This window comes from Rattus norvegicus, chromosome 18 (genome assembly GCF_036323735.1).
Source record: "Rattus norvegicus strain BN/NHsdMcwi chromosome 18, GRCr8, whole genome shotgun sequence".
In the NCBI taxonomy this organism is placed as follows: Eukaryota; Metazoa; Chordata; class Mammalia; order Rodentia; family Muridae; genus Rattus; species Rattus norvegicus.
Genome location: NC_086036.1, coordinates 1,155,439 through 1,181,242, shown reverse-complemented (window position 1 = coordinate 1,181,242; position 25,804 = coordinate 1,155,439). Strand labels below are relative to the sequence as shown.

The 25,804-nt window shown below is 41.5% G+C and overlaps 1 protein-coding gene across 1 annotated transcript in view; it reads right to left on the bottom strand.

Annotated features, from left to right (window-relative positions):
- Positions 1 to 25,804, bottom strand: part of Colec12 (collectin sub-family member 12) — a 187,669-nt gene that overhangs the window by 12,213 nt on the left and 149,652 nt on the right. Inside the window, exons 3-8 of the mRNA NM_001025721.1 lie at positions 22,015 to 22,137; positions 15,693 to 15,791; positions 12,558 to 13,604; positions 6,532 to 7,020; positions 5,609 to 5,745; positions 4,421 to 4,530 (exon numbers count right to left, since the gene is read on the bottom strand). Coding sequence (NP_001020892.1) covers positions 4,421 to 4,530; positions 5,609 to 5,745; positions 6,532 to 7,020; positions 12,558 to 13,604; positions 15,693 to 15,791; positions 22,015 to 22,137 — 2,005 coding nt within the window. The remainder of the gene's footprint in view (positions 1 to 4,420; positions 4,531 to 5,608; positions 5,746 to 6,531; positions 7,021 to 12,557; positions 13,605 to 15,692; positions 15,792 to 22,014; positions 22,138 to 25,804) is intronic.

The following is a 25,804-nucleotide window of genomic DNA, read 5'->3' as shown; positions in this document are numbered from 1 at the left end:
CCAAAGACTATACATGGACTGACCCTGGGCTCCAACCTCATAGGTAGCAATGAATAGCCTAGTAAGGGCACCAGTGGAAGGGTAAGCCCTTGGTCCTGCCAAGCCTGAACCCCCAGTGAATGTGATTATTGGGGGGAGGGCAGTAATGGGGGGAGGATGGGGAGGGGAACACCCATACAGAAGGGGAGGGGGAGGGGTTAGGGGGATGTTGGCCTGGAAACTGGGAAGGGGAATAACAATCGAAATGTAAATAAGAAATACCCAAGTTAATAAAGATGAAAAAAAATAGCATTAATGAAAAAAAAAAAGAATTATTATGCCTCAGTGGGAGAGGACATGCATAGTCCTGCTGGGACTAGATATCCCAGAGAGGGGAGGAACCCAACGGGGTTCTCCTTCTCCTTAGAGAAGGGTAATGGGGGAGGATTTGCAAGGGTGGGACTGGGAGCAGAGGAGGAGCTGCAATCTGAATGTAAAGTCAATAATAAAAAAATAGTGAAAAGAATCACTGTGCCCCTGGTTTTACCAACACTTCTGCAATCCCCACATTGCTGCTTTCCTGATTTTTTTATTCCTTTCCCTCTACTTAGTCATTTGTGGAGCTGGAGATCCCACCCAGGGCTTTGTACATGCCCCTCTGCTTATTTTGAGATTAATTCCTTTTTTTTTCTTCTACCCTCATAAAGTGGAAGCTTAGGCCATTCCTTTCTAACCTTTAAGAAAATGTAGGGCCAAGCATGGTGACATGTAGTTTTAATCCCAGCACTTGGGAGGCAGAGGCAGATAGATCTCTGTGAATTTGGGGCCAGCTTGGTCTGCATATCAAGTTTTGAGACAGCCACAGCTAAATAGAGGGACACTATCTCAAAACAAAACAACAACAAAAAGCCCAAACACAATGTTTCAGAGCTGTAAATGTCTCCCTAGGCACTATTTTTAACTGCAGCTCATAAATTTTGACATGTCCTCATCGTTTAAAGACATTCTTAGACTTTCACTGTAATTTCCTCTTTGATCTATGGAAAAGATCAAGCCTCACTAGTGTGGTATGGCGATAGCCTCTTCTTTGGCCTATGTCATTTATCTTCCAAATATTTTATAGGTCTTTAGTTATCTACTTGTTTGGGGCTACAGAACATAGTCTCTACAATCCTGGTTCTCTTGAATTTACTGAGGTGTGCTTTGTGGCTCACTGTGTCATTTATCTTTCACACAAGGATAACATCTCTCATTTATACTCCTCCTGCCTCAGCTGCCACTTTCCTGTGGACATCTTAGGACAATGTAGTGACTGTGGATGGATCCTAATCTCTAGTCATGGTGTCGATACTGGATATAAAGTCACAGGGCTGTGGTGACATGAGAGAAACAATGGAGTGTGTAAAGTAGGAAGTTGTCTTTTCTCTGACAGGATTATGTTATTGTTATTTAAAAAATATCTACATTTGGTATGTCCAACAATCTACATTGTCTTCCAGTATTTGTGCTGAAATCACATTGGTATGTAGGCTTATGGTCCCATTCTAGGGCATCTGACATACTCCCTTTCTCTAGAGGGTCCTTACCTCCTTTAGGACAGTGAAGCGAGAGGCTCTGCAAGTCTGTGTCTGAGGATAATAGACCTGAGTCAGGTCTGAATGTGCCTGAAGCGGCTGGAATCTCTTCTCTGTCACCATGGCTTTTTGTGTGTTTCAGTCCTGCCTTTCTGAACCACATAAACCATGTATCATTGTAAATAACAGAAGAGCAGAGGCAATGAAGGAGAGGTATGTCCCTGAAAACTGGCTCCTCTTTTACAGTAACCACAAAATCCTTAAATAATTTCAAAGGGGCGGATGCATGTGTTTTGGAGAAAAAGGGTAAAAGGAAAGCTGTGTACTTAATTCCTCTGTGGCTGGGCTAGGCCTGGGATGGTTCCAGAGCCATTGGCTTCTGGTTTTGGAAACATTTAAGACGCCTGGCTGGAGTCCTTTCTTGAATGTTTGGTAGAACTCAGCCATGAAGCCTCTGGTCCTGGCCTATTATTTTCTGCTGTGCGAATCTGATTTGTGAAAGTTGGCTCTGCTTTCCCATTTCTTTTTGACATGACTTTACTAAGCCATTTTGTTTCTTGAAATGTGTGTGTTCATCTAGGCTGTTTGATTGTTAGTGTATAGTAGTTCATATAGTAACGGTTTATAATGATCTCTGATGATTATAGAAATCACTGCTGCTGGGAGAAGGAAGGGAAGGCAGGTAGATGGAGGCTTGGAGGCTCAGAATCACAAGAGGAGGGCAAAGGAGAGTCTGGGAAAGTGTTTCAGGACATTTATTTGGGAGGCCTGGGATGCGGAAGCCTTTTCCTTTCCTAAGCCATGATAGGGATTATTTTTGGATTCTTCGTAAACCTACTGTAAGATGCTGTGTGTGGTGTCTCTCATTAAGGTCATGGACACTACAAATTCTGGGGAGTAATATTTCCGTGACACCCACAGGCTTTCTCTAGTGCTTCCCAGGAGACATATACATACATACATACATATTCTCTCTCTCTCTCTCTCTCTCTCTCTCTCTCTCTCTCTCTCTCTCTCTCTCTCTCTGTAGAAGTATTAACATATTCCTTCTGTCAAGTTCATTTTACCACATGGGGACATGGTGATTTCATGTGACTGAGGTGTCATGGGTGTCAGGTCTAGTGTAAGCCCAGTTCTCATTCAAGTTTGTATTCCATTCTCTGGATGGGCTTGGATCTTTCTCTAGGTTGTGCAGTGTTTATTATTATATGTCAAACTAAGTCTTTGAGACCTCATACAACATCTGTCTGATTTATTCTTGCTTTATTTTAGCCTGGGGAATTTCCCATACACACACACACACACACACACACACACACACACACACACACACACACACCCCTTTGGGTAGAAAATGAGATACACAGTGTATGTGGTGGTTGGGGTGCAGGGGTCTAAGCTTCTGGGCTGGGGATGGTGGGCTCCAGGGTGCCTGTAGCTGGTGGCAAAACTCCCAGTAAGGTGTGCGATGTCATCCTTCTTGGGGTCCAGGGACCAATTCTAGTGCTCTCTTCCCAGCTACAGAATCTTTTCTGTATCCCAGGGATCAACCTTTAAAAGCTGGAGCATTTAGTAATATTCCAGCTCCATCAAACCCACCCAAGCCAATAAAGTTTAAGATTGAATTCTGCATCAAACCCTTATCTTTCCACTTACAGCAGTGAGAAAAATGGGGAGATGAATTTTTCTTCTTAGCTTTTCTCCACTCCCTTAAAAAAGATATCCTGGCTCTCTTGACTATCAGAGAAAGAGCACTAACTTCTGCCTCCCATTCCTGCCAGAAGCCAGCTTCTGCTTTGCATACCAATGCCCACAGCTGTGTGGGATCTTGCAAAGCACATCCTGCCATTTATTCTAGGTGCTGGCCTGAGCCCCAGTGCCTCCCAGAGGTAGGCACAAAAGAGCACATGGAGTGCCCGACAGGCTGGTGGGTAAGCTCAGGTGTACCTACTCAGCTTTGGGGCAGACCTAAGATCCATTTCCATGTTTGTCCACATTTGTTTATTCCCCTCAGAGATGGCCTTTCGATTCTATCTACTGTCTCCCTCACAGTCTTCACGGGGAGGGTTTAAAAGTATAGAAGGGCAAGGTGCAGCTATGCAGGCCTGATGCAGCACTTGGGTGTTTAGGGCAGGAGACTGCATTCCAGGCCAGTGTAGGTCACATGCGTAGTGAGATTCCACTCAGATCTGGCTGTTCCTATGCCTAGTTGAGACTATCTGGCCTCTGTCCATCACCTCGGCCTCTGGGCAACTCTTCATCTACCGGAGTCTTACTTCAATGCCTGGAGACTACCTCAGACCAGAACTTCCCCCATGATATAGCAGCTCTCTGTGATGTGCTGCTGATGTGTTTGGCTTCTTTGTCCCTAGCAAACTGAAGGTCCCTCACAGGTGGATATTTACTTTTTCTTCCAGAAGAAGTAAGGCAAGATTTGTGGAAAGGGTTGGTAGAATTTAATCCTCTTTTACCCTGTAGAAGATAGACATTCTGGGATCCTCTGTGCAGCACACTTGGACTTCCTGTGTATGAGAGATCTATAACCTTGGACCCAAATCATAATCGGGTCAGAAGCCTGATCAAGGCTAGGACTGCCCTAGTCCTCAGAAATATGTCCAATTGAACACTGACCATTTGAAGAGGCTCTGGGTGATGTTATCCTTCCTCTTAGTATCTGAAGTTAGTACCTTGGTCCGAAGTGCTCTACTTGACAGCACAGTGACTGTCTACCACTGCTTCTCTATTGGGAATAGGCACCTGGTATGAGGAACCTGGGCTGTCAAGAGGATGATGCGGGATAGACGTAAGGTCATTAAGAGAAAGTCGTAGGAAGTCAGGCCAGCGTGAAAACAAAGTCCCACACTCACTTGTAATCAACAGGTGTCCCATCTAGCCACTTCCACTCGCTTTCTTGCTCTGAGTCTGTGAGGCCGATCCAGTGGCTCTCTCTCCCCATGGTCTGCTTTTTTATCCATTGCTGCAAAGGAAGCAGGAGGTGTTCTTAGCCCACACAAAAGAGCTATTGTTTAATAAAACTGACAAAAGACATTTCTTACTGTTTTTAAGGGTCCTAGCTGTCCACTTTGTCCTGCATTTGTGTTGTGGGCACTGCTTCACTATGACTATGTTGAATAGTAAGGTTCTTCTTCAGGACTAGTGTGGGCCCTGTTTCCCAGCAGCCACCCATCTGTGAGCCTCACTGATGTATTTGTTGATGCCCCTAACTACTGTTTTTCCTATGTTTCCTGCATGTTATTATAAACCAGATTTCAGGGTTGTGTCTGGTAGAGACGGTTAGTGAGTGGAAGGAAATGAACATTGTTGTCATTCAGGTTTCAGATTTGCTTTTACCCTTTGCCCTGTGAGAAGAAGTAATTTAGATCTTGTGGGGCCTCAGAGTAACTTATCTGTGAAATGGGGAGAACCGAAAGCAGTGGGACATGGCTGTTCTCCCAGTCCCTGAGGAGTGGGAGAAATCACCAAAGAGTGGGAAATCACCAAAGGCTCTAGGAAAGCCTGGTTTACACAGCAAATTCCAGGCAGGGTAGGATTACACAGCTAGGATTTGTTAAAAACAAAACAAAACAAAGCAAATGGATGGCAATTATAAGGTTTATATTGCAGGATTGCTGTGAGGTTTTAAAAAGGGGCCTTGCACACGACAGGGGCTTAATAAAGGGCCTCTATCATTCTTATACATGGGTCGTTACCAACCCCTAACAACCCTTTTTGAACCAAGTCTGGTTTGCGGTGCTCCATCCCAAACCATGCTTCTCTGTCTCTACAAGTGTCTGGTGGCACCTCTCTTACCCCCAACGTCTGCTGTGCTGCAATTCTCCAGAAAGACACCAGGTGGAGCTATATATCTGTGGGCCTAAGAAGCATGACAATTCACATATTCGCATGCCTGGATAAAGCCCATGCAAACTGCAGCTTTCCTTGTTTATGAGATCATGAATTTTTGATCTCTTTGACTCCCTCAAAGGCATGCAATTTTCAAGTATAACTTATCTCTAAATTATAGTTTTCTCCAACCAAGTATGCAGCTGACATACCTGTTCCTCTCTTGAGTTTATGAAAACGAGATGGGAAGATTTGTCTTCACAGAAAAGCTTAGCATCTTCAAAAATTTCTTTCTCCACCGAAAAATAGTAACATTTATCTGTGAAGTTCTTCCAGTGAGGCGGACATCCTAGGAATGTAACGTTTTTAAATGTTGATCTAAAAAAAAAGGCACTCTGCATTTCCTCAGCTATGTTTAAGATACCAAAGTGACAGCCTCACACTGCTTGCATGCCAATGGAGTGTCCCTGTACAGAACATGGACAGATGTTCACAGTTGTGGATTTTACAGTACACAATAGTGAACACCACACAGTGTGGAAAGGCTGTGATTGGGTTGGGTTAGGCTTTATAATGACAGAAAGAAGAAAGTGGGGTGGGCCCTGATACTCATTGTCAGTCTTGGATCAGCTGGAGCTTGTAAACAAGTGTACTTCAGAACCAAAGTTCATGGACCAGCATGAGTGACCCACATGGCTTGTTTCCTAACTAGAACAGAGTTTTGTGAAGACTTAATGGTCAAAAAGACAGACACCACAGCAGCTTCTTAAGCAAAACCAGAGTGTGGTCTATCACAGAAACCCCATCTGCATACTGATGGAGTTAATTGATGGAATGGTCTGTTTCTAGGAGAAAGAAGAAAGACAAGGAAGGATGGTCAGGGAGCAGCCGGTGCAGGATAGCTTGAAATAAGTACTTGGGGTATAGGTATCTTCTGAGGGCCTGGCTCATCTAAATGAGTAGAGTCCTGATAATGTTTAAGCAGGAACACAGGGTCCTGAGTGACAGCACCGAGGCATCCAGAGGAACACATAGGGTCCCTGATATTAAGTGTAATTAGGGGACTCCTGAGGTCTGGTTTAGCCAAGCCTACACACTGCCTTATTTCTGGCTGAAAAGGATGATTTGGACTTACCGTTGACCTCTGATGCTGGGGTTGGTTCATTCTGCAGAGCCAACGGCTCCATTGCTCCTGAGGGACCTGGGGGGCCAGGTGGTCCCTTGGGCCCAGGCATGCCTGGCACCCCTGGTAAGCCTGGTAGCCCCCGAGGTCCAGGTACTCCAGGTTCACCCACAGTGCCCTGTAGTCCCTGGAAGCCAGGAGGGCCCTGAGGGCCAGGGAGTCCATCCTTGCCTGGTGGACCTGGTGGTCCAGGGTCTCCACTAGGCCCTTGAGGGCCAGGCTTTCCTGGGGACCCACGTGATCCTTTGGGACCCTGTGAGCCTTTGGATCCTTTGCTGCCACGCTCTCCAGGAGGGCCTACTGGTCCAATTGTGCCTCGCTCACCCGCAGGGCCAGGTGGACCAGGCTCTCCCTTCTCTCCTTTCTGTCCCTTGTTGCCAGTTGGACCAGGCGGTCCCTGAGATCCTCTGTCACCTTTTGGACCTCTGGGGCCAGGAGGACCTAAAACATAAAAAAACACACATACACACATACACACATATATATTTGAGTAAACACATATATACATATGAAGTCAGTTGTGAGTGTGTATCTGCTTATATAGCCTACAATAAAAACAAACAAACAAACAAACCCAGCACACAAACATAGGCATTAAAGAGTATTTAATATCTTTGATGCATTGTTGGCTTCAAGGATTAAGACAGATTGAAAAGCAGCTTACCCAATATCTTCCTCTGGCCTCCATGTGTGTGCATGGCTATGCACATTACTCTCTACACATGCGAATACACCATACACATGTACCACCCACATGCCCATAAAAACAAAAAGATCTAGACACAGAGGGAGACCCAGATGGAGATATGAGAAGGAGATGACCATCTGCAATCTAAGGAGAGAGATCTTGGAAGAAACCAACCTTGTCAAGACCTGGGCTTCTAGGCTTGAGAACTATAAGGAAAGAAATTCTGTTGTTTCAGCCAGTTTAAATCTATGCAAAACAATACAATGATGTGTTGGTTTATTTTTCTTTTTAATAATCCTACCCTTCCTATGCACAGTGTTTAGGATGAAGCTCAACAGTGTTCACAGATGGGATCCGTGCTGAAACAGATACCAGTGTTTGTCACCAACAGAAAAGCTGTGCAGTTCCCCTTCTGTTTCTATGTATTTAGTCTTTGTCTGGCTTGCTGAGATCAGGTAGACATCACGATATGGCAGCTTTATTTAGGATCATTTATCAAATGCATAAGCCTCATTGTCGAAAGCCCAGCACCTTAATATGTCAACAGTTTGCACCAGGAAACATCGGAAGGAAGAGGTTTCCAGGTAATGGCGACCTACCTTGTATTTGTTACCTTATTCCAAGAGGTAACTCTTCCCAACCTACGTGTTAGGTGGATCCTGAATCCAGCTATGGCATGGCTGTGGAGAGACCTGTCTTTCCTGACTCTTAAATGGCATTTAAGAACCAGTCCATTGGTCTTAATTGAGTTTTCTCTTTAATCTGAGTGAGCGCATTAGCCAATCCATGTCATTGAGAGACACATGGGAAGAACCTCCTCCTCCTATATGTAATCTCTTTAAAGTAAATTGGTGCCTGTGTCACTGCAAAATGGTGCCCTAGAGGCTTAGAGTGGGGAAGGTAGCTTTGATGGGTGTGTCTCTGAAACAGGCACATAAAAATCATAACTTCTTAATTGTGTGTTTCACTCAGAGTATATATTAGACCTCGGAAAATCCACCGAGTGAAGATCTGTTAGGAAATCCAATCACTTTAGTCATTCTTGATCCTTACTTTCTAAACTTTCAGCCAATAATTAGTTTCTCAGCTCCTCACACTAGGGGTTGATGTTTCCCTGAAAGCTTCTGGGACAGTGCTTTTCAGGGATTGCTTCTCAGCTCAGTTAGACTTCTTTCTGCAACCCTCCCCAGGCTCCAAATGCACACAGCTTCCCATCTCAGACCCAAATCCATCTCTGTCATTTGGGGTGAAGCTTTTTTACTGTTTATTATTTCTGACTGGGTCTAGATGATCCCTACCCCCCAACTGGAAATAGCTGAATATCTTCAGCAAGTGTACATATAGACACTGTTTGAAGGAGGGCATTAAACATGGGTTCCAGAGTCAGCACAAAACACCAGCATATGCTAGTTTCTAAATCACACAATGGAAAGGAATAGGCATAGAAGTGTGGTTCAAGTTTATGTCTTTAATAAAAATCTAACTTTCAATGGATTCCCAGCTAGGTTAGTATAAAACCAAGTCTTTTCAGGTAGAGTATTGCACTTATCCACTGTACCCAGTTTCACAGTAAAATTAGGTTTACCATCTGTAACTATGCATAAACCGGTTGGCAGGTCCATCATATTGCTGGTCACTCACAGCTGCTTTCACCTTGCAAAAACCACCTAAAAGCAGGGACTCCAGTAAGATGCTGATGCTGTGCTCCAGGGATAATAATAGGATTCACATGATATACTTTGCTCACTGAATTTAGATGTTTACTTTTCTTGTTAGAGAAATTGATGAAAAGAGCCAAAGCTATTTTAAAGCCAGCATCGAACACAGAATGTTTTCCTATAGGACCCAAGATGCTAGTGTTATTGGTTAGCCTCTGAATTATCTCAGGGCTTCTGGTCTTACTTGAGTAGTCTTTTATTGGATGGCTGTTGAAGTTAAAGTAAAATGAAATGAGGAGGCTGGGGAGATGGCGCACTGGGTAAAGGTGCTAGTTGTACAAGCCTGACAACCCAAGCTCGACCCCTGAACTCATCTAAAAAAGCAATTGCAGGAGCTTGCACTACAGTCACAGCTTTCATGCAGAGAGGTCAGTGGCAGAGAGGTAGGCACATCACCCAAAGACTCACTCACATGCTAGTCAAGTGTGGTGCAGCAGCAGAAACAAGGGAAAACACACACACACACACACACACACACACACACACACACACACACACACACACACACAGAGGCACAGATGAATGAACAAATAAATAAGTTAAAATTCCTACCCCCTACACATAAAATGGGAAAGTATTATGTGTATGTGTTCAACAACTTGAATTTAGAATCAAGTGTGTATTTTTGTGGGGGCACATGGATGTTCATTGCAGAAGTGCAACTAAGATTTGCTTTTAGACTGACTGAAATGTCATTAAATGTCAAGGCTGGGTAGGTACTTCTCTAACCTGAGATTCTGAATTCCCAGGGTTTCCATGTGGCTCAAAAAGCTGTTACAGGCTCCCAAAATGTACCCAGAGAACCAAAGTAGGATGCTGGGTAGCCCCACATTTGCACTGTCATGGTGTGGCTCCCAGATGTCAGAAATGTAGGGAAGCTTAAGATGCTGAATTTTCAGATGTTAGACTTTTCGTCACTGTCTCTTTTTGGCTTTGTCATATGAACCGTAGACTTTGAGAAATGCTTTCCATCCTACTTGAGACAGTTTTAAACAAGTTTAACAATAAAACTTCTGTGTGACATAAGGTAGAGAAATGGCCTAAATTTTGTCTGACTTTCAAGGTTTTAGAGAACTTTGAAGAGAGGCTGAAGCAGAGATCTGTTCTATTGGGTTAACATCTTGCTATGATTCCTGGCTCTCAGGTTTTGGGTGATTCTATCATCTTTACTTACTATATGTTTTGTGCTACTGACAAAACTGTTAAAAATGATTCTGCCAACTGCTACCTGAATTTGTCCTTCATGTCCACAGGTGCTTTTTATAGTTGAACATTCAGCTAATGTGGCAAACACTCCTTAAAGTGACCTCCAGTGATGCATGCGTGACTTTCTTTTTTTTGTTTTTGTTTTTTTTGTTTGTTTGTTTGTTTTCGGAGCTGAGGACCGAACCCAGGGCCTTGTGCTTGCTAGGTGAGCGCTCTACCACTGAGCTAAATCCCCGACCCCACGTGACTTTCTTTTAAGTCTGAAACCTGGGACTTACTTCTAACCAACAGTATATGGTAAAGGTGTTGAAAGTAATTTTCTTTCTTTTTTTTTTAAGATTTTTATTTATTATATATAAGTATACTGTAGCTGTCTTCAGGTACACCAGAAGGCATCAGATCTTATTACAGATGGTTGTGAGCCACCATGTGGTTGCTGGGATTTGAACTCAAGATCTCTAGAAGAGCAGTCAGTGCTCTTAACCACTGAGCCATCTCTCCACCCCAGAAAATAATTTTCTTACTAGGTCATGCCATTCAGGCTCCACCTTAGCAAACTAGACAGACAGGCTTTTTGCTGGCTTTGCAGAAACTGAGATTCTGTGATATGGTTGCCTGACCAAGAATTGGATAGCTTCCAAGAATTGAGGGTATTCCTGAGATGATGACCCTTAGGTTCAAGACAATGAGTTGTGTCAAGAGTCTGAAGCAACATAGAAACATGGAAATACACATTTTCCCAGAGCAGTTTCTGATGAACCCAAAACTCCTTGGGGAACCGGCAGCATGGGAAGTTCTTAAACAGATGACCCAACTGCATTGCATCAAGACTGTGACTGGCAGAAACTGTGTTTGATTTGACCTTATATAGGTATGTATTTAAAACCAACCAATCAACCAACCAACCAACCAACCAACCAACCAACCAACCAATCAACCAATCAACCAACCAACCAACCCACTACCATCAATGTATTTGCTCAACTGTGTTACAATTCACCTATTTTCTACATTGTTCCTAACAGGCTCAACAATGCTCAATGTCTTGGTGAAATGCAGGCATGTTTTGATTTTCCAAGTTTGACTACTCTAAGAATTTGGTCAGTGTAAGGAAATAAGATGAGGTCATATGCCTAGTGAACTTTTTGTGACAGTAACTTCCTTAAAAGCTCACATCTTTCTCTAACTCCTTCTTAAACTTTTTCAGGTTTGAAATCAAATCCTCCACTAAATACAGTATGTAAAGTCCACCTTTTATTCCCTTTTTGAAAGTTAAGAATGATTTCTTATCCCCCAACTTCAGAGGCTTTAAAATTCTTTTAGGTTGAGCTACCAAAAGTTGAACATCTACCTCACCATCTTTGTATGCCTTGGATAGAGGGGCAGAGCATCCAGTTGTTCTTATACCTTCAAACCTATGATGGCAGTTTATTGTTGGGATTAAATTTAAATCCAAGCCACAGATACCCTGGATGACAGCCAAACTCATTTTCTATGCCAGTCACTCTGTTTCCATCTTCTGTGAACTCACATTGAATTCCCGATCTTCCTGTCTTTGCTTTTTACTGCCGGGATTACAAGCATCTGAGTACTTATTTTTTCCTTGAGAAGGGTCTTGTTTTGTAGCACAGACTGACTTTGAATTTAAGAATCCTCCTTCCTGAGTCTCCCAAATATTGAGATTATGGGTGATCAGTAGTACTAAGAGTGTGCCTACTGAGGTGAAATTACATTTTTCTTTCCTTTTGGATCAATTATTTTGAGGTAGCTAGCTTCCCTCAAAGATAGTAGTGACAGTAGCTTAGTGACAACACTAAGAAAACTCACTTGTTTCTGCTGAGGGCCATGTAAATAAGTCATGTTAGATCCATGTTCCACACCTATCAAGCCTTCAGATAATGGTAGCCCCAGCTAACATCTTCACTGCAACCACACAAACATAAACACACATGGATACACACAAACACCCTCACAGACACACACATAGACACACACACACACACACAGATGTACACAGACAGACACACAGACTCACACAGACATACACAGATGTACACAGACAGACACACAGACAGACACACCGACTCACACAGTCACCGATGTACACAGTCATAGACACACACAGACACAGACACAGATACACACATGTGGACATATGCAACACAGACAAACACCCACCTAGACACACATGGACATACACAGACATAGGCACACACATACATAGACACATGCACACATGCACATGGGTTTTAAAATCCCAATCCGTAAACCTATTTTATAATTATATTTGTTTTAAATTGTCATATTTTAGAACAATTTGTTATACAAGCAATAGATAAAAATCCAAATACAGATTTTACACTTACCCTGTAGAATGGTAAAGTTCTTGATGAGCTGACCATGCTTGGAGTCAACCAGCTTCATCTCTTCCATAACCACTGATAAGTTGGCTACTTCAGTGTCTAACCTTGACCTCATCATGTCTTGCTGCATCCTGAGAGAAATAGAATCCAAGCGGATGTTGACTAGTGTGTTATTCAAGGAGGTCAGGTCATCCGTGTGTCTGGTCAAGGTGTCTGTGCAAGTGGTCCTAACATCATTCAGATTGCTGGTCAGCGTCCTCAGGTGATGGGCTGTGTAGCTGATGTTGTTAATGATGTTCACAATATCTGTCTCAAAGACCTGGAAGCGTTCCTCAAGTTGGCTGAACTTGACAGCTGTCCTATTTTCTGTATCCTTGTGTAAGTCCTGAAGGTCTTTCATGCTCTGCTCGTTAGCCTGTGAGATAGTGGTAATGTTGTCCATCTGACCTGTGAAAGAGCTGAGCTGGTTATTCATATCCTCCAGGGTGTCATTATTGGCTTTGGCCAGGGCAGAGTTGTTGGCAGCCAATGTCTGCAAACTCTGTACTTTCTCCTTTAGCCAATCGGTGTCCTTCTTGGCTTGAAGGAAAACCTGTTGCAGATTTTGGAAGTCATTCTTAATTTGCTGGATAGCCAGGCTCGTGTCATCCACAGATCGCTGCAGATTTGTGATAAGGTTCCTCTGCTGAACCTGGGTCAGGTTCAGGTTGTTGAGGTTCATGATAACCACATTCTGAGAATACATCTGGCTCTGCAGATTGCCCTGGAGCACACTAGTATCTTGTTGCAGATTCGTGACATAGCCATTATATGCCTGGAGAGTTTTGTTGACTGTGGTGATGAGGAAAGAATTATTCTGCAGAGTTTCCTTCAGTTGACTTTGTCTATCAACCAATGAGTCCCCATTTGCTTGCAACTTCTCTAGCATATCTTTGTTCTTACTGGTTTTTTCTGTGATCTCCTGAAGTTGCTGACGGAGATCCAGAATATCTGATCTGAAGGTAGAAAGCTCAGAGTTGGTGCTTAGAGCTTTCTTCCCAGTTTGGTCCCCTGGAAGAAGAGATGCTTGTTACTTAGACTGGTGGTACAGAGATGCCCAGGTAAGGCCAGACACCAAGATATGGGCCAGAGAGATGGCTGAGTGGATAAAGACATTTCCTGTCAGATCTAACAACATGAGTTCAATTCCTGAACCTACATAGTGGATGAAGAGAACAGACTCTCATAACTCATTTGCTCTCTGACCTCTATATGCATGCAGTGGCATGTGTATACCTCCTTAACCAGCTAAACAAATAAATGTAATTTTAAGTAAATATCCCATATACTTTGCTAGGAGTACTGTATTTTAGATGTAAAGTTTGTGGTACATGCAGGCTAGGCTTTATTACTAAGAATCTGTATCTATTTAAAATTGGGTCTGTAGTGTCCAGCATAGGACTTACAAACTTGGGTGGACACTTTTTTTCAAAGACAGAAGGGGGATTTTCCAGATGCTATGATACCAGGCAGGGTGTACTTCCAAGAAACCAACCTTCCAAATTTACCGAAATTCAATTTTTTTTTTTTACTGTCAATAAAAATGATGAACTATCCTGGGATTAAAATGAATCAAGTTTATCCTAAAAGATTTTGCAATACAAAATTCTTTGACTCAGTGGATATTTAATAATTTGAATGCTACTGTTAAAATCTCATAGTTGAGAGCAGGCCACAGCCTGCCTTGAACTGGTACTCCAAGACATCTGTGTTTTCACTCCGGTGTTTGAGGAAACATCCTTGTGGAGACTGAGGACTTCATTTGTTCAATATGCTTGTGTGTGTGTGTGTGTGTGTGTGTGTGTGTGTGTGTGTGTGTGTGTGTGTGTACCTGATCTCTTCCTCATATTTACTCCTGGAAGAAACACTTCTCAGTGCCCCTGAGTCTTTGTACACTAAAACGACAATAACAAAAAGTTTTCTGGTGACTTTTACTATAAGCAAACTATATAAAATGATCCGTTGTTTTGTAATTTTAAGTCATTTGGTTCAGGAATGTGAGGATTACACAAGGAATAAACAATGGAGTGAAGAATAATTTTTATAAGAGAGGATTTCTCTGTGTAGCCCTGATTGTCCTGAAACTTGCTCAGTAGACCAGGCTGGTCTCAAACTTAACAGAGATTCACTTGCCTCTGCCTCTCCAGTGCTAAGATTAAAGACCTGCACTACCACTACCTGGCTAAATTAATGTATTTTTAACAATAAAGTGGTTCTTAACTGACTTGATTTTTTAAAATGGAGATGGAAAATAGTCTGCAGCTATAAGATCTGTCTTAGCACTGTCCCGGAACTGACTCTGTAGACCATGCTGGCCTTGAACTCAGAGATCCGCCTTCCTCTGCCTCTGAGTGCTGGGACTAAAGGCATGCGCCACCAAATGAACTCTTATTTGTCACATACAGACTTACTGTAATAAAAAATTTACGTGTTTCTAAATAGGAACTAAAGATTGAGAAAAGAAAAAATAATTTGAATGCTAGAAATTTCTAGCAATTTTCAAGAGGAGAATCATACTCATAAAGCTTTATACATCATTTGAACCAAAGTTTATTCTTTTAATAATTGAAAACAAACATCAAGAAACCAAACAGGCAGGGGCTGAAGACATAGCTCAGTAGATAAGAGCACTAGCTGCTCTTCCAGAAGATTCGGGTTCAATTCCCAGCACCCACATGGCAGCTCACAACTATCTGTAACTCCAATTCCAGAGGATCCAAACACTTTCACAGACATACATGCAAAAACACCAATGCACATATAATAAGATAAACGAATCATTAAAAAGAAAAGAAAGAAACCACACAGGCCACAATCTTTTATATTAAAAGTCAACTCTGCTGGGTATAGGTTAATCCCAGCTTTCTAGAGGCAAGACTTAATGGTCCTGTTCAGTCAAGAGTAGGGAGCAGATCTTATATGGTTCGTAAAATTTTAAGGTGGAAATTCTTATTCTTTAAAATGGAAGTATTTCAATGAAAAGGCAAGGAAAGTTGAAAAACACAACAGAAGCCCTGAGTGCATCACCATTCTGAAAAGGTGTCAGCACTCATACAGGGGACTCCCTCCACTCAATGGTTCACTCTTGCTTTAGTTTACCTAATTTCTTCAGATCACTTTCCACAGCAATGAGCTTGTTGTCGTAAGTCTGGCGAGATGTCTCCATGCCATCTGTGACAGTGTCCATTTTCTCTACAACTAAGATTTGGGAAAAGGAAACATTAGTTGACTTACCTGCTCACATTGGTTTCTCAGTTCCAAGACGAGATAATTTCATTATAGAAGAAAGTATATTTGAAATACAAAGCTGAGATCAAGTATGGAGGAAGCTTTCCTTTAGAAAAACAACTGGTGAAAAGCCCAGTGATACAACTCACTTATCAGAAAATCACATATCTGTAACTGTTCTTTTGACTTTATAGTATGATGAAGTTTTAGAAAGTGTTTGGATTAACTTTTGATGTGCTGGAGTCCTGACATGTGTCAACTCCTCTGTCAATTCCTCCATGTGGAGACATACAACTGTGTCACATTCACAAAGTTCTAGACTTTTCAGCTCCTCACCACTCCTTGCAGGTGGGGAACTCTACTGGTAATGAACTGGCTTAGCTAGTTATGGTGGCACATTCTTCCAACCCAGCACTTAGAAGTCAGAGATGGGTGGGTATCTGCAAGTTGAAGGCCAGTCAAATAATTTGGCTCAAATGTATACACAAAGATGTCTGAGAAGGGACTGGAAGTTAAGACTATCAATCACTCTTTGCTATTATGAATTGTACCCCTAGCCTTAAAATCTATTTTCAATAACCAATAACAATTAAATTTATAACTTGTTAATTCCCATGTCTAAACGATGATTCAATGATTTAAAACATTTTTTAAAAATTCTTTTTCTTGATTCTATAGCAGGATAGTGATGAAGCAAAACAAGGCGTCACCTCTGAATTGTTCTCTAAATGATTAATTCATGTTTGTTTCTAAACTATTAATAGGCTCTTTCTCTAGGAGTGACTTCCATGACACCTATCTTCCAGCAGATTGGCATCCAACAGTGGCCTGCCTGTTATGCATCCGTGTGTGTGTGTGTGTGTGTGTGTGTGTGTGTGTGATGTAAGTTGCCCAGATGGATCACCAACTAAGTTGCACCTTGCAGAATTCCCTATAATAGGACCCTGTTCCTTATTCCAGAACCTACTGTCATGGCTTGTTTACTAAGATTGTTTAGAGATCCTTAACTTATGGTGGAATTATGTTTGATAAGCCAACTTTCAATCAAAAGTGTCCCGAGTAAGCAATGCAATTACTTCCTGCCTCAGCTGTAGCAGCAGAGCCATGTGCAGACTCTCAGGTGAGTAGAGTCTTTGTTATCAACAAGGTTCTTTTGAATAATGATTTTATAAGAAGAATTTTTAGAATCATGGATGCTTTGTATAGTACTTGTAAGCTCAATGGCCCAGGATTTACTATCTACTGTGTGTTTTATCCATCCATATGGGGAGATTCTCCTGGTTCCTCTCGTGAAGCAGACCCTGTAGAAGGTCATGCTGTCTTCCATCAAGTGTTTAGTCTGGCTGCAGTGAAACCCATGAAGTGCTCTAAAGGCTCTTCCACATCTGAGCTTTTCCATGTGGTCTTTGCAGCTTACAGACCTCATTCCTGTTTTTGTTTTTGTTTTTTTTTTAATTGATTTAAGTCATGGAGGAACGTAATACACATCACTAACAGGGGAAAACAAAAACAAAATTCAAACCACGGTTTTTATTGAGTATGTCCTGCCTCACACTATTATGAGTTGAAAACGTAGGGAAAGATGAGAAATCTCTAGCTCTTAGCTCATTGTGCAGTACTTAAAATATACAGTTATTATGCCACTTACTTTAAAAAGTGAGAGATGTTGAGGTATAGGAAACCTAACTGAGCTATAGGTTATAGAGGTCAACATATAAATCAACTAACCAGGGAGGCTTCAGCATTGACTTGGTATGACACTTTGTTGAATTATTATTATTGTTTCTAAAATTGCCACACAGGAGCTGGAGGTCAGCGGTGAGGATTGAATACTGCTCCTGCAGAGGACCAGAATTCAGATCTCAGCACCCATATTAAGTGGCTCACAACTGCTTCTAACTCCACATCCAGGCATCTGACGCCCTCTTCTGGTCTCCATTGGCATCACACACACATGTACATATCCTCCCATCCCCATCTATATACTCATATTTTAAGACAAAAAATTACTACATGGACACAGAGGTCCAGTTTCAACTTGGATCTTGGGGCTGTGTGATAGGCACACAGGTTCCTGAATCCTTGGAAATTTTGTAGAACAAAATAATTTTATGCATTTATCAAAGCTAAATAAAATAAAATGTTTACAAGCTTAAACTCAGTTTTGACCCTCAGATAAAAACACATGCCTCATTCTGTCCTCAAACCACACACAGAATTTCAAGAGCCGCCTCTTTCCTGGAAGCCAAAGAAATCTAAAATATGCTGACAGTAAGTCGCTTTCCACCCTCTCTAATTTTTCTTCCATTTTAGTTTATAAAAGCACATAACTGTTGTGGACAGATAATTCAAGGGAATAATACTCCTTACAAAAACGAAGAACAAAGAAACTGTTAATTTTACTTTCCGTGAGGAAAGGAAATGATGTGTCCTGCTTATAAGTGTTAATAAAGCAGCCGTGTGTGTGTGTGTGTGTGTGTGTGTGTGTGTGTGTGTTTAAAAATAGTCCCCCCCTCCCCGATATAAAGCTGTAACTGTAGGGCTGTGATGCTGGCAGGGTGCAAGTGCATAATGTGGGTCTTGTCTCATTCTAGAAATTCTAATTCTATAAAGACGTGTTTCTAGATCATATTCTGATAACAAAAACAAAGAGGCAGCACAGAAGAGGTACCAGTATTCTGGCTGTCCATGGGGCCCCTCAATTGAAAACTGTTTTCTGGTGTGGAAAACATCAGTGGCATTTCAGTTAGTATTCCTGAAGTCCAGGAATGTCCTCTTTACATTCTCACTGCATATTCCCCTAACAGCTGCATGGGAATTCCTTTACACTTGCTGCTGCCCCTCGGCCTGGACACTAACCTCCTCCTTACCCGTTTTCTTTACACTCCTTTCTTAAGGTCTATCCCATGGCATTAAGTTTTGTCTCTTTCGAGTCTGGAACACACCAACTGAATCTTGGAATGATGGTAACAGTAGCCTCTTTGCTTTTATGATATGAGATAGCAAGTGGCATCCCTAGTTTGCACTATGTGTGCTGTACCATGCCTGCAGTTTGCTCCTACTACTCCTGTTTTACAGAGGAAAACTGAGCTTCAGAGAGTCAAGAACACCCCAGAATCACACACTCATAAGAGTCGAAAATAGACATCAGGCTAGGAGATGAACCTCTAAAATCCACATCTTCTTCAACTCTACACAGATTTTTCTTTAATATTTCTTTCCTAAATCTGATTTCCCTTAATATAGGAGAATCCCTAGAGGGGGAAGCAATCATGGTTTCATTCTGTTTTCTTTAAAGTTATCAAGAGATGTTTACTACGCATCTGGCATGGTGCTAAGTATTAAAGATAGAGAGATAAGACATGGCTCCTCCTTGAGTCTGGGAACAAGATCAGAGCAGAACTTCCACACGCTCCTTCAAAATGCTTATGCCATACTACAAATCAAGGTGCAGGGAGAGAAAGGCTCTCTTTCAACAGTTCCTAGGAATTCTAGTATCAGAAGTTACATAACCTTGGAACTCATCAAAGACATTTCTACCATTAATACTATCTCAGGATTCGTTACTGAGAAACAGAGTGTGGAGGGCATCATCCCAAGTTCTCAAGGGCCCTCTGGCATCTTTGATGTGTCTGTGCCTCCCTCTTGCCCTCACTATGCCAGTAAAGTTTAGCAGTGAGGTGTCAGACAGACAATGGTCAGGAACTCTGAGGCAATGGAAACATGCTGATGGAGATTTGTGCCTTTCCTTGTTCTAAGAATCTTAAGAAGGGCCTACTGGGCAGGGTAATGAAATAGAAAAATTCTATTATGTTAGGAACTACATGTTCTATATGTTGAGAACTGTTCTGGAGGAGTGTGACAACATGATGCCCTTCATGTAGGCTCACTGACTAATGAGTCTAGGGTGGAGGATGGATCAAATTGCAACTGTCTAAAACCATGTTTCCAAAACTTCCGAGGCTCCTGGTCACACCCGATGTACAGACCACATCTGAGTGACTAAGAGACCCTCTAGCTTGCTTGACAAATTCTCTAGATGAAACTTCATTAGACCCTGACATATAGCTATGAAAGTCACATGAAAGGAGGAGCAAAGAATGGTTTTGAGGGAAACTGCAGAAACAGCCTTTGCCAAGCTTGATTAAGGGAGTTTTGTTTCCTTTCATCCTCTTCAGAGAGACACCTTCTTGGATGACTTTTACTGCATATTTTTCTTCTTTCATTTAATGGAGAAGGCTTTTCCAGCCATCAAAGTGGGGGTCTGTGAAGGGAGGATTGGGGCTTATCTTTCTGCCTCCTACAACACTGGGGTCACCAGAGTCTTATCAGCAAGAAAAGGCATCACAGTACATAAAGGGAAAGTGCATCTGGAGAATGTCAACTTTGAGTTAACTAAGGCTAGTGTTGGTGACTACAAGCATATATTACATTATCTTCTCTTTTTTTTATCAGCAGAAGCCAGAGGAATAGAGGGAAAGGGTGTCAAGATGTCATCTGCTCCCTACATTTCTTCTCCCTTCACTCTGGTAAGATTACACCTACACAGCAGGCCAAGCTGATCTCCAGAATGTTTGGTGTCTGGGTAGTGCTTTGAAGAACAGCCATCCCCTATATAGATTGTCTCAGAGATGCCTAGGTATCTGTTCTTTATCTCCATAGAAACCAGCTCCAATCTTCTGTCTGTTCATCCATTCATCTATCGACCCACTCATGTGGCTAACTTTCCTAATAAATAAACCCTGAGTTGTATGTACTATTTGGAAATTTCATAAATAAAAGACAGTGCTTGTAAAATCCTGTAGTTTTGGTGTTAAACCAAACAAGCCAGACACACTATCCATGATGATATGCTTTAACAGGGCCTAAAGTGAAGAAGCTCACCAGGGAAACAAATAGGAGGCTCCACTCAGGGCCTTCTAGTGAGACATGTATCAGAGACATGAGAGGTAAGGAGAAGCCATTTAGGTACAATACAGAACAGAGTCCACAGGTCAGTGATCCAGCACATGAATATGGTACAGCTATTCCAATATGGTGGGGAGGTAGGGTGAGAAGGCAGCAAGTCTGGAAGCTTTGGAATAAAATCACCTCAACCTTAATCAGACATGGTAGGCCTGCCATTTTATTAAGCAAATGGAAGTGATGCTGCTGCCTGTTAAGTTTAATCTCTATAGGGCAGTGTTTTTAATGGATGTTCATAAACAAAAGTGACAGAACATGCTGTAGAAAAAAGCATACGGGTCAATCCCTGGGTGGGTGGAGAGCCTGAGTACTTTCTTCTGTCAGGAGTGTATTTCTCAGTGATGACTGTAGGTTTCCTCAGAACCTTTTAGAGACAGATCAAGACAAAAAACAAATAGAGGATGAGGGAATGGCTGGGAAAAAGTGGGAGAAAGCAACAAAGAAGGAAAATATTTTGACTACATAAAGGGCTGTCATGATTATGAAGTGAATCAAAACTGTCCCATCCACAGCTAAGATCTCAGGACACAAAGATGGAGTTTGTTCATGAATTTTATATTATATAATAGAAGGAATACCTAGCCCTGCAGAAACTTGATGTGCCAGGCTCAGGGGATACCCAAAGGGTCTCCACTTTCTCAGAGGAGGAGAGAGGGGATGGGAGAGTGGTTATGGGAGGGGGACCAGGAAGGAGGACAGCAATTGGGATGTAAAGTGAATAATAATAATAAAAGAAAGAAACAAACAGACAAACAAACAGAAAAGAGTCACAAAAATATAATAGTAAAATAAAAAACAAAATAAAAAAGAATATCACAAATAAATGTATTTGCATTGAATGGGTGTCAAACACCCATTATTTTTGGCATTATTTTCTAAATAATGTAGTATAGCAACTGTCTACATAGCATTTCCTTATATTATATTATAATTATTATTATGGCATTTAAATCCAATCAAATATAATTCTTATATTATAATTACATTATATTGTAAGTCATCTAGAAGTGACTTATAATATGTGGGAGGATGTATATAGGTTACATGTATAAGACCTGCATTAAGGAATGACAGCATCCAAATATTCTGAGGTCCTTGGAGGGGCCAAGAGACTTAAAACTAATTCTCTATAGATATCAGGGTCAACTGTACAGCATACTTCCAAAGATGACTTTTCTGTGTTTAAATTTCACATCCCCTTGCTATTTGGAGTCAAAAAAGTGCTTACCTTTATATCCCAAAATGGCTACTGTGATGGTCAGTAAGGCACACAAAACATATAATAATATAATCGAAAACTTCAGTGCCCAGTTATTTTTACATTTGGTACATTGTGTCCCCTCCTGAATACCTGTAAGAAAAGTCAGAATTTAATACTATTAAATAAAAAAACATCATTTCAAACAGTATCTTTGCTAAAGCATTATCTTAACTGTTCTTCTTGATAGTGGTAGAGCATACCCTGACAAAAAAAGAGAGGTAAGTAAGGAAAGGTTTAGTGTGGCTTGCAGCTCAGGATGCCTCCATCACGGTACCAAGTTACAGAAGCAGCTGGTTCCAGTCAGACACAGATGCTCACACTCAGCTCATTTTTTTCTGTTTACACTCCAGGATCCCTACCTAGGCAACCATCATCTGCTTTGGGGATGGGTCTTCCCATTTCAGTGAACTTAATCAGTAGAGACTCTCACAGGCATGCCTGGAGGTTAAGTGATTATAAGATGTTCCTGGAAGCTTGTCTCCTGGATGATTCCAGGTTGAAAATTAACACTAGCAATGACAATAATTTGGATTTAAATGCCGTAAGTAACAAGAGTTTTACCATATGCCTTCCTATACCCTGAAAATATTTTGAAATTAAAAGCACCACTATAGCACCTCAGCTCATCAATATTACATCATGTTATCATAGTTACAACTTCGACACAGTACACTGTGATAATCAAGCATTTTTTTCTTTTTTCCTTACTCTTCTTTCATACCGTACATCCCAAACACAAGCTCTCCTCTCTCTACTCCTCCCAATTCACTCCTCCCATCTCCCCTCTTCTTGCCTTCCTTTATTTCCCTTCAGAAAAGAGCAGGCTTCCTAGGGATAGCAACCAAACATGGTAAAACAAGATGCAGTAAAACTAGGCACAAATCCTCATATTAAAGCTGGATGAATCAATCTAGTAGGAGAAAAAGGGTCCCAAGAGCTAGCAAGAGTCAGAGATATTCCCACTCTTACTGTTAGGAGTCCCATAAACACCTTACACTAAACAACCACAACATGTGTGCAGAGGACCTAATGTAGACCTACACAGCTCCATGATTGTCCCTTCAGTTTTTGTGAGCTCCTATGACCTATGCTAAGTTGATTCTGTGGGCTGTGTTCTCTTGCTGTTGGTGTACTTGACTCCTCTGGCTCCTACAATCCTTCCTCCCCGACTTCTGCAGGATTCCTGACGCTCCCCTAATGTTTGGGTATGGGTCTCTGCATCTTATCACACCAGCTGTAGGAGGAAGCCTCTCTGATGACAGATAATCAACCATTTTTACAATTACATATTATTTATTTATTCGTCTGTGCATGGTCATGCATATGGTACTTTGTGTGTATGGAGGTCTGTAGGATATGGTTTTGTCTGTGTGCCATGTGGGTCCTGGGGACCGCACTTAGGTAACCAGGCTAGGCACTGAGTGCCTTTACTTGCTGAGCCACTTAGCTGGCTCATTTCTGTTGTACAAAAATACTTAAAACAACCATGTCTTCTTGTTTCTACATTATTTCAAACAACAGATTCAGGCCTTAATGCTTATTGTGGAAGTGTGTTAAATTATTCTTTTTATTTTGCAGAAGTTAAATCTTGGCTGTTAAAAACTGACAGTGACATAATATAATATCAGAATGAAAGGGAATATTTATACCCTAGAAACGAGCAAGCATTCTACAAAGTAGTCCTTTTTACCATGCCCTACAAAAACTTCTGTTTTTTGCCATTGATTGTAATATATAGAATACTAGAATACTAATGTAATACTAGAATCTATAATGTAGAATGTAATACTAGAATCTATAGGGAAAAACATGGTTTTATCACTAAATGTTCAATATAAAAATATTTTCTGCATCACAGGTATACAAAACAGGCAGAAAGTCTCAGTAGAGTTACCACAGTATTCTGAATAGCCACTATAGGAAAAATGGAAACATTTTTATGAAAATGAAATTTCAGAAAACATTGACACAACTGTCAAAGATAATGCAAAATGCAAAAAACGCCTAACCCGAAACATCCAGGAAATCCAGGACACAATGAGATGATCAAACCTAAGGATAATAGATATAGAAGAAAGCGACTTAAAGGGCCAATAAATATCCTCAAAAAATTAAAGAAGAAAACTTCCCTAACTTAAAGAAAGAGATGCCCATAAATATACAAGAAGCCTACAGAACTCCAAATAGATTGGACCAGAAAAGAAATTCCTCTCGTCACATAATAGTTAACACCAAATGCAAAAAACAAAGAAAGAAAAGCAGTAAGGGAAAAAGGTCAAGTGACATATAAAGGCATACCTATCAGAATTACATCACACTTCTCAACAGAGACTGTGAAAGTCAGAAGATCCTAGGCAGATGTCATACAGACCCTAAGAGAACACAAATGCCTGCCTAGGCTATTATATCCAGCAAAACTCTCAATTAACATAGATGGAGAAACCAAGATATTCATGACAAGACCAAATTTACACAATATCTTTCTACAAATTCAGCCCTACAAAGGATAATAGATGGAAACTCCAACACAAGGAGGGAAACCACACCTTAGAAAAGGGAAGAAAGTAATCTCCTGCAACAAAACCAAAAGACGAGAGACACAAAAACACAATTCCACCTCTAATAACAAAAATAACAGGAAGCAACAATCACTATTCCTTAATATCTCTTAACATCGATGGACTCAATTCCCCAATAAAAAAGGCATAGACTGGGGTTGGGGACTTAGCTCAGTGGTAGAGCACTTGCCTAGTAAGCGCAAGGCCCTGGGTTCGGTCCCCAGCTCCGGGAAAAAAAAAAAAAAGAACCAAAAAAAAAAAAAAAAAGGCATAGACTAACAGACTAGATAAAGAGGACCCAGCATTTGCTGCATACAGGACACACACTTCAGTGACAAAGGCAGACACTATCTCAGAGGAAAATAATTTTCCAAGCAAATGGTCCCAAGAAACAAACTGGAGTAGCTATTCCAATGTCAAATAAAAATCGGCTTTAAATAAAAAAGTTATCAAAAAGATAAGGAAGGACACTTCATATTCATCAAAGGAAAAACCCACCAAGATGAACTCTCAATCCTAAAGATCTGTGCTCCAAATACAAGGGCACCTACAATCATAAAAGTAACCTTTCTAAAGTGCAAAGCACACATTGCACCTCATACAATAATAGTGGGAGATTTGAACATCCTGCTCTTTTTTTTTCTTTCTTTCTTTTTTTTTGTATTTCTTTCTTTCTTTCTTTCTTTTTTTTTTTTTAATTAACTTGAGTATTTCTTATATACATTTCGAGTGTTATTCCCTTTCCCGGTTTCCGGGCAAACATCCCCCTAATCCCTCCCCCTCCCCTTCTTTATGGGTGTTCCCCTCCCCACCCTCCCCCCATTGCCACCCTCCCCCCAACAATCTAGTTCACTGGGGGTTCAGTCTTAGCAGGACCCAGGGCTTCCCCTTCCACTGGTGCTCTTACTAGGATATTCATTGCTACCTATGAGGTCAGAGTCCAGGGTCAGTCCATGTATAGTCTTTAGGTAGTGGCTTAGTCCCTGGAAGCTCTGGTTGCTTGGCATTGTTGTACATATGGGGTCTCGAGCCCCTTCAAGCTCTTCCAGTTCTTTCTCTGATTCCTTCAATGGGGGTCCTATTCCCAGTTCAGTGGTTTGCTGCTGGCATTCGCCTCTGTATTTGCTGTATTCTGGCTGTGTCTCTTGGGAGCGATCTACATCCGGCTCCTGTTGGTCTGCACTTCTTTGCTTCATCCA